The sequence below is a fragment of the Myripristis murdjan genome, chromosome 5 (genome assembly GCF_902150065.1).
Source record: "Myripristis murdjan chromosome 5, fMyrMur1.1, whole genome shotgun sequence".
Taxonomy (NCBI): domain Eukaryota; kingdom Metazoa; phylum Chordata; class Actinopteri; order Holocentriformes; family Holocentridae; genus Myripristis; species Myripristis murdjan.
Genome location: NC_043984.1, coordinates 16,967,748 through 16,977,601, shown reverse-complemented (window position 1 = coordinate 16,977,601; position 9,854 = coordinate 16,967,748). Strand labels below are relative to the sequence as shown.

General features: G+C 40.5%; 1 protein-coding gene across 2 annotated transcripts; it reads left to right on the top strand.

The window, feature by feature from the left end:
• Positions 1-2,269: 2,269 nt before the first annotated feature.
• On the top strand, positions 2,270-9,064 carry LOC115359183 (green-sensitive opsin). 2 transcript variants are annotated; one of them, XM_030051531.1, is made up of 7 exons: positions 2,276-2,330; positions 5,830-5,947; positions 6,078-6,251; positions 6,482-6,650; positions 6,780-6,945; positions 7,374-7,613; positions 8,606-9,064. In XM_030051531.1, the coding sequence occupies exons 3-7, from the start codon at positions 6,146-6,148 to the stop codon at positions 8,708-8,710; spliced, it is 786 nt and encodes a 261-aa protein (XP_029907391.1). In that variant the 5' UTR covers positions 2,276-2,330; positions 5,830-5,947; positions 6,078-6,145; the 3' UTR covers positions 8,711-9,064. The 2 variants fall into 2 exon arrangements, with proteins under 2 accessions (XP_029907390.1, XP_029907391.1); XM_030051530.1 differs by having other exon boundaries at positions 2,270-2,330; positions 5,830-6,251.
• Positions 9,065-9,854: the final 790 nt, after the last annotated feature.

The window sequence follows — 9,854 nt, the reverse complement described above, 5'->3', positions numbered from 1 at the left end:
ATATGATAACCACAGCAAACGAAGTAAAACACACACTACATGCATAATAAAAACACAGCACTCAGGTAAAATAACACAACATGCAATAAAACAACATGCCATAATTCTGACCCTGTCACATAAACATACATTTTTTTGAAAACGATGCCATGTGCATGATGTTATTTTGGAAAACGGAGGGAGGGAAATATTTGTTTCTACGTGTAAACGTAGCCTTTGTCTTGCTAAAACACAAGTTGCAAAAAACTCTGCTCAAATTCTCAAATTAAAGCTCATGTCATGCAAAATGCTTGCCACAGTCAGCAAAATTTGAACACAACGAACACACCTGGCATCATTCATAAACATAACGACTCAAAATTGAAGACACTTGTTGCAAATGATGTGACCACACCTATAAAAGCCAGTTCAGAGTGCACAGTTTGCTGAAGGTTCCAAACGTACACCACAATGGACAGAGGCAGAGGAAGAGGAGTTCAAGTCAGAGGAGGGAGAGGAGCAGGCCAAGGAGGGAGAGCAAGACAAACTCGCACCGTCATTACAGACAAGATGCGAGCAACAGTCATTGACCATGTCATTGTCCATGGCATGACAATGGCTGAAGCAGCACTAAGAGTCCGTCCAAACTGGCCACCATTATCCAGGCATTCAGAGAACGCAACAGGTACTGTACTGTACTGTATTGCTGTGTTGGTCACTACAGGAGATTTTTACAGTATAGTGGAGTACAATTGGTTTCATCTCAGTATCCTTGCGATATTGCAAAACATGTCCATTGATGCTTCTATTGAATGCATGTTTTTTTTTTTTTTTTTTTTTTTTGTTTTTGTTTTTACAACAGAGTACATACAAGTCAGTACTGTAATGCATATTTGTTCCTCTAGAGTTGAAAGAATGCCACATGGAGGTGGAAGGTGTATGACTGCCAGCCTTACACAAGAGAGAACCTTCTCAGGGCTATGGACCTGGCCTGTGACAATGTGCCTGTGGAGGTCTTCCAAGGCTGGATCCGCCATGCCAGGGCGTTCTTCCCACGTTGCCTGGCAAGGGACAATATTGCCTGTGATGTAGATGAGGTCCTGTGGCCCAACCCAGCTTGATGACGTGATGCCGCACAATGATTGTGATGTGCGTGTGTGTGTATGTGTGTGTGTGTGTGTGTGGTATAGTTCCATAAATTAAAAAAAAAAACAAAAAAACAAACAAACAAACAATCACACCCTGAACATTGTGTTTTCAACGAGTATTGTTGTGTGCAATGGATCCTCTATAGTGTTTACATTGAGTTGTGATACAGTACAGTAGTGTACATACTGTATTTTCTGTAGATTTACATACTGTTCATATGAAACACAGAAATCTATGAATGCCCAATACTCTACAGTAATATATTTTGAGAACAGATACTGTAAGGTTTCTAAAAATGTGCTTTGGCAGTTGTGAAAAAATGTAAAAAGAACATTCTCACACACTGAACACTGTTTTCAGTTGTTTTGTTGTAGTGTGTAATGATGCGTACAGTGTTTACAGTTTTTCTCGATTGCTAAGACACATTTCTCGAAAGTTGCTCTCCTTTTCTCTAACATGTGAACACAAAACCCAATTTTCAAGCTACATTCACAAAAACCTCAGACTCCTCTTGCAAAACCAAACTTTCACCTCAAAACAGTTCAATCTGTGCTCAAAACTGAACTATGTTGTCAAATTGTGTCCTGAGTCAATCAAAATTAAAAACACTACTGAGCAGTCACTAAATACTACATAGAAAAATAGAAAACACAATGCTCAGGACATGAAGCTGTAGAAATAAATGTTTATTGTTCACTGTAGGCTAAATGCATGTTGCAAAACAAAAAACCTGTGCATTTAGCACTTGTACATAGTAAAAAAAAAAAAGTACAAAAAACAGAAATCTTGTGCATTTACACGTAGCACTTGCACAGTACAAAAACAAACAGAAATTGTGTGCATTTATCACTTGTATACAGTAAGCCTACGTAAAAATAAAGTACAAAAATATACAAATGAGAAGTGCATTACTCAGCCACAGCATCATTTCTCCGTACTGGGTCGACCTCCTCGACCACCTTGACCTCCTCGACAACCTCTCACACAAACTCCTCCCCTCAGATTTCTATCCATTGTAGTGCCTCACACAGCAGTGCTCTCTGAACTGGCTTATATATGTTCCCTCACATCATTAGCCACAAGTGTAATCAATTTTGAGTTGTTGTGTTCAACCAGTGACACCAGTGCTTTACTTGTGTTTGACTTTTGCCACCAGTGGTCAACATTATGCAACACAGGTGCATCACAATGAAAATGTGTTGGTAAGTTGTGTCTAAACAGGTGAAACGTGCTTATGGTTTTGCCAAAAGAGTGAGTGATTCAATCAGTGGGTTCAGGCAATGGAGCATTTGGTTCAGACAATAGGGTTTAGTGTTTTAGCAATTGAGAAAAACTGTAAATTTTTGCAGGCTTTGAACAGCTGTTTTGGTGTGAAACTTTGAGTTTTGAAAAGAGAAGGTGTGGTTTTGTGTATGTAGCTTTAGAAAAGTGTGTTGTGTTTAGAGTTTTGGGAAAATGGAGGAAAGTTTTGTGAAATGTGTTTGAAATGAGCAATTTAAAAAAAAACTGTAATTTTGATTGACTCGGGGCACAATTTGACAACATAGTTCAGTTTTGAGCACAGATTGAACTGTTTTGAGGTGAAAGTTTGGTTTTGCAAGAGGAGTCTGAGATTTTGTGAATGTAGCATGAAAATTGAGTTTTGTGTTCACAGTTTAGAGAAAAGGAGAGCAACTTGCGAGAAATGTGTCTTAGCAATCGAGAAAAACTGTAGTACTATTTGCTCTCATAGAGTGGCCCTCCATGGACACAATTTTAAATTGAATGTGTATGCTGATACTTTGCAGACCTTAAGGAAGCCAGCAGCTTCTATACCCGCTGCTCTGAATTTAGTTATTTTATGGAGTGAAATATCTACTAATGGAATGAAATATCCAGGAATTGGCATTATACCTCCTCACTTCATGTATCCCTCTTAAATTTGCTAAAAATTGGTTTTGAAAACACTAAATCATTTTTCATTTGATTCTATGGAATAATAAGATGCCCAGAATTGCTTACAAGAAATTAATTATACACAGAACAATCATATCTCAAATCAGAATCAGAAATCCTTTATTGATCCCCGAGGGGAAACTGGGTTAGTTGCAGCTCCTCAATTCTCAAGAGAAATTAAATTAAAATTAAATTAAATTACAAGAAATAGAAAAGAAATAAGAAATATAAAAATATGTACATTACAACTTTGTAAAAACATATGTGCATTATGTATAAAGTTGTATCAAAAGTATGTGGATTATTTGCATAAAATCTAAATATGTGCATTAATCCTACAAAATATTACAGTAAATACAGAAATAAGAAAATGAGCATATATATGTGTGTGTGTGTGTGTGTGTGTGTGTGTGTGTGTATATATTGTTGTCAAATCCTACAGGTATAAATTATTGCACAGTTAAATGGTTAAATAAATAGTTTATATAATAATAGTCCTTTAACTCTTACTATCTGATTCTTCATGGGAGGCGCTGAAAAGTCTGATGGTCACATGAGGGAAAGACCTCCTGTGGTGCTCTATGGTGCAGCATGGTGGGATCAGTCTTCCACTGAAGGCACTCCTGTGCCAGTGTGCCATGAAGTGCGTGCATCTTGACACTACTGCCAAAGTCCAGCTCCACCCTCACGTCACCAGCCTTGCAGTTTGTTGAGTCTGTTGCTGTCCTCTGCCCTCAACCTGCTGCCCCAGCACGTCACAGCAAACAGGACAGCGCTGGTCACCACAGCCTCATGAAACATCCTCAGCATCATCTGGCAGATGATGAAGGACCTCAGGCTCCTCAGAAAGTAGAGCCGGCTCTGGCCCTTCTTGCAGAGGGCTTCAGTGTTCTTAGCCCAGTCCAGTTCATTGTCTATGTACACTCCCAGATATTTGTAGTCCTCCATGATGTCCACACTAACCCCCTGGATGTAAACAGGGGGTATGCCAAATAGCGTTGAAAGCACTGGAGAAGTCGAAAAACATGACCCTCACCGTGCTTGCTGGTTTGTCCAGACGTTTGGCAGGTAAATAATGCCATCCTGAACTCCAAGTTGGGGCTGGTAGGCAAACGGGAGGAGGTCCAACAGTGGCTCCAGTACAAGACTCTCCAGGGTGTTCATGATGTGGGAGGTCAGTGCCACCAGTCAGCAGTCCTTTAAGCTGCTGGGATGCACTGTCTTAGGCACATGAATGAGGCAGGATGTCTTCCACAGCATGGGGACCCTCTGAAGTTGATGCCCAGTACTGGGTGGCGGGACCTGCCAAAGTTGGTCCAGAGGGGGAATGAATGGGAGCCTCACTTGGGGGGTGGGGTGGGGGGTAGGTGAGGGAGGTGGTTGGAGTTGTCATGCTGGAGTGGAAAAGTAGTCTGGGAGCCAGTTGTCCTGAAAAAAAAAAAATACACTCCTCGACCTTAATGTATCCAGGATTGCACCATTTATGAGCACGGCAAGCCCCCACCTTTCCGCTATCTGCTCTCAGTGCAGTCCCTGTCGCGCCGGACGGTCTGAAAGCCGTCGATGGAAACGTTGTTGTTCGGGATGTCTTGGTGTAGCGACGGCTCAGTAAAACACGTAAAACTACACTCACGGACCTCCCGTTGATTCCTGGTTATCCCCCTCGCTCGTCCACAGCATTTGCAAGTGATCTCACATTGCCCATGATGAGAGAGGGGGGACATGGCATGCATCTCCTCCCTTCCCTCCGTGCCGCTGCCTTCCGCTGTCCCGTCCTCCATCCCCTACCCCTTCTTCCCCTAATCTCCTCGGGGATTTGGTGGGTGTGGTCGGCCATGCCAGCCGGTCGTACCCCCATGAGCTGATACCGACTCTAAACAATGTCTGTGCCAGCGGAGTGGTTCTGCGCCGGCGACATCACGAAAGGGAAAAAAGTATTCTCACAACTGGAAAAGTGGTCAAAACTCCCTCAAACCGCACGATCAATGGACAGTTCAACTTTAAACCTAATTAGTTACACAGCCAATCTAAAATAAATAAGACAGATCAAAGAAATGTAGGGGAAAGTGCGAGAGCAACAGCAACAAGCAACTCTATCTATCTATCAGTCAATCAATCAATCAATCAGTCAATCTATCTATCTATCTATCTATCTATCTATCTATCTATCTATCTATCTATCTAATTGCACAGAAAATACAAGCACCCCAGGATATTTCATTCGGAGCTAGACAACATTTCTTATATGTTGAAACAAACGTAGAAAAAATCTCAAAGCAAAGAAAAAATAGTTTCAGCTCCTCCCAAGAATAAAACTTCAAATATATTTACAATATTTCATCTGTTTATCTCCTAAATTTACAGACACAGTGTGAAAAATCTGTATTAAAAATGTCAATATTTTATAATTCAAACTGATGATTGAAAACAATAATCAGTGCCAATATATGAATTAACTTACTAGAAGAAATGTTATGGTATACCTGACAATGACAATTGAAATCCTGATTTTCAGGATAAAATTCATCATTGTGATTAAAAATTGTAAAGAAATGCCTGTTCCTTCCATTTCATCCATATTTCAAAAAGAAGCCGGGTCGTAGAATATTTTTTTTCATCGCAGAAGTCAAGAGGGTCATGATATAAGGCTCTTTCATCCGGGATTAAATTGAGTTAACTGCTAGACTTAAACTTCAGACCTTAATCCTCATGTAATCCACTTTTGAAAAGGTATAAAACTAACACCTACTGTAACTGCATCTATAGAGCGCCTCATCACTGCACGAGCAAAACAGTACAGAGTCTGTCTTTGGATTCAAGGACAATGGAGAACGGCACCGAGGGCAAGAACTTCTACATTCCCATGAACAACAGGACAGGGCTTGTGAGGAGTCCTTATGAATATCCACAGTACTACCTGGCAGATCCATGGCAATTCAAACTACTCGCTGCTTACATGTTTTTCCTGATCTGCACTGGTTTTCCTATCAACGCTCTGACGCTGGTGGTCACAGCTCAGAACAAGAAGCTCCGGCAACCTCTAAACTTCATCCTGGTCAACCTGGCTGTGGCTGGATTGGTTATGGTGTGTTTTGGATTCACAGTCACTTTATATACTTCCTTGATGGGCTACTTTTCTTTGGGGCCAATGACCTGTGCTATTGAAGGCTTCTTTGCTACGATTGGAGGTAAGCTTTGGAAAAAAAGGATCATTATTCATCACTATTACCAGTTTTTATTGCATTTAAAAAGCACGGCTTATGCTGCTTGACTGATCACAATAAACTTCTCTATGACTCTAGAATGTAATATTGTAAGGTTGAATCTACCTTACAGTTTAATCAGCTTAAGCAGGTGCAATGCATGGCATGATTTTATGGTGTTTCAACATAACTTTTGTTCTGTCTCTTATCAACAGGTCAAGTCTCTCTGTGGTCACTGGTAGTGCTGGCCATTGAGAGATACATTGTGGTCTGCAAACCAATGGGAAGTTTCAAGTTCACTGCAACTCATGCTGGAGTTGGAGTTGTTTTTACTTGGATCATGGCCGTATCTTGTGCTGCTCCTCCACTTGTTGGCTGGTCCAGGTATCAGCTTCAGCTGCCTCTAAATTTAACACATTGTTCATGCATAGCTTTATTCTCAGAGCTCCTTTGTTGAGCGTATTTGTGACCACTGATCTCTTCTCTCTGCTGTCCCTCTGAATTCTCAAACAGGTATATTCCTGAAGGAATGCAGTGCTCCTGTGGACCTGACTACTACACCCTGGCCCCAGGCTTCAACAATGAGTCATATGTCATGTACATGTTCAGCTGCCACTTCTGTGTTCCAGTTATCACCATCTTCTTCACTTATGGAAGCCTTGTGCTGACAGTCAAAGCTGTAAGGCTGCTATTCTTTATAATAAATATTATAGGAAAATTAGGAATATAAAAATGACCTAAAGTTTAGTGCGGATGCTCAGATCATGTTATTGAGCAAATAGCTGTCAAACAGCTGGCTCGTTTTTTATTTGTTTATTTATTTATTTTATAGCTTTCCCTATTACAACGTACAGGGTAGATTGATCCCTTTGCATTACTAAGAATTCTTTTTTTGTAGTGCCACTACTAAAATATGCCAGCTTTAGAGCACATCATCTATAATGTTGATTGATTTTTCACCGAATCCTTATTTTAATGCAACACACCATAGAACTTGTACAAATGAATCACAGGACGCAGCCCAGACTTTATAATACACTGCCCAAAACAGTGAGCCTGTCAGTCTAACTATCCTCCTCTGTGCTGGTCTATTTGAACACATTTTAGGCTGCAGCTCAGCAACAAGACTCAGCATCCACCCAGAAGGCTGAGAAGGAAGTGACACGCATGTGCTTCCTGATGGTTTTGGGATTCTTGGTAGCTTGGACCCCATATGCCAGCTTTGCCGCATGGATCTTCTTCAACAAGGGAGCCGCATTCTCGGCCACAGCCATGGCTATTCCTGCCTTCTTCTCAAAAAGCTCTGCCTTGTTTAATCCTATCATCTACGTGCTGATGAATAAACAGGTCAGTTGTTTGTCATTTTATTGCTGTAGCAGCTCCCACAGCAGGGATAAATTGAATATCTTAGCTTGAAACACTATCATTTGAGAAAGATGGAAACAAAAGACAAAGTGCTCAGGTTTTGATTGTAATTCATGGTTCAGAAGTGAGAAGACTACTTGAGAGTACTTTATACAGCAGTTTGTTTGGTGGTAAAATCTGATTGGCTCAATTTCCTATTATGTATCAGTCTGCTTTACTAGTGTTCAGTAATAACCATTAATTGCATTAACGCCTGGGATCTACGTTGTAACATCAACAAACTAAATGGAGTAATTGGAGTTAAATTGTGAATAGTGCTCAGTGGACGATGTGCAGGAGGACAGAAGCGTGGATACCAGTGGCCGCTTTCTTCATTTTTTGCCCCCACTGTTGACTGACAGCACTGCTTCCCAGGCTGTGGTTTTGGTCTGGTGTGTCTTGGTTATGGCTGTAGTTAAGATAAGGGTCAGGACGCAAAGATTCAGCTTTAAAATCATTAATTAATTCATTTGCAAATGAAATTAAAGTTACATGTATGTCACCTTGATGGTAGTGGCTTCCTCGTTGGCTGGACCGTGATGCAGCTTTGCTGCATGGATCTTCTTTAGCAAGGGAGTCACATTCTCAGCCACACCTGCTTCCCTTTTCTTAAAGAGCACAGCTTTGTCCAATCTTATTATCTATGTGCTGATGAGCAAACAGATATGCTGCAGCTCATCTCTAGAGGGCTTGCAGGCAGATCCTCACCTGCTGAGTGTAGAATACAGTGGCAAGCTTGACTTAAACCTTTGGCTCCTTTAGGGAGGATAGGTTAGTTTGTTCTACATGATAACAAAATGCTTCTTCACCGGAGGATAATTTTATCCTGTGCACCCAGGATCTACTACAGTACCTTCTATGTAATGTAAAGTTTTTTTGTTTGGTGAGTGCACTGCTTCTTCATGATCTGATTGTACTATATGCTCTGTTTCCAGTTCCGTAACTGCATGCTGAGTACTGTTGGAATGGGTGGCATGGTGGAGGATGAGACCTCAGTATCAGCCAGCAAGACAGAAGTGTCCTCTGTTTCTCAAGCCTAGAAGACTCACAACAACTCTGATGGATTTTTCACATGGACATTTAACATTTCAATACAGAGACTGACATCACTCTTTATTGGATCTCAAGGACTTTCTATCAGATTACGACAGGCTGCTACTGCATCACTGGAACACCTCAAGAGAAGGAGAGCAATTTTCACAGTACTGTCAAAACAAAGGAAGCACCTTTGCAAATCCAACATCAGTGAGAGGCTCTTATGCTTCTATAAAATGTGGGGTGTGTTACCTGAGTGTGAGTCCAATCAGCCCTAATAGCACCACCAGCACAAGGACTCAGAATTTAGATTAGTAGTGATTCCACTAACTTGCCCTGTAGAGAATATTCAGACTAACCACGCAGCATCACAGAGCCACCATAAGCAAAGGAAGCCTTTATCCTGGTGTTTCCTGTATTTTGATGATACATGTATATTCATAGCAGGCTTGTATGCTATACCACTACAATACAGTATGAAAATTATTTTAAAAAGCTCTGTTCTTCTGTGTTGGCATTTTATTTTTTTGTGGGTCAGCATTTATTTTGCTGGCCAATTTTATGTCATCATTGTACATATTTTATAAATGCTTCTAAAATTATAAATGTAGTCAAATAAATGCATGCATCCAAATATGTCTGATTGTTTCTTTTGATAATTTCCCATCATAGTCGTTTGAAAAATACCAGGGTAGCTATTTTAAGAAAAACAGAACTTTATTTTCAGTTGGACATCATTGCAATCACAGTGTAGAAACAGCACATTTTGAATTTTTGCCTCTGTCCTTTTGTGCATCTCTAAGACTGGGCAAATAAGGGTAAGGACACATATAGATGCAAACCATGGATGATGACTAGTTAAAATGGCAGAGTAAATGTCAAGTAAATGGTAGAGAGAGACTAGGATTATGTGACATCTTTTTTCTTTGGTGCACCAATTCAAATGTGACCAGTAAGACTCAGGTTGCATTGCCATGTACTTGGTATGCACTGGAAATAAAATTACATAGAAATGTGTCCCAAATCAGAGATAACAATTGATTTTTTTTTTTTTCCCTTTGGTGTTCACACTGATCCGAAAAAGATCACCTGGTCATCACACTATTTGTCTGTGCCTTCATTATCTCCTTCAAAATGTTATGAGTTCCC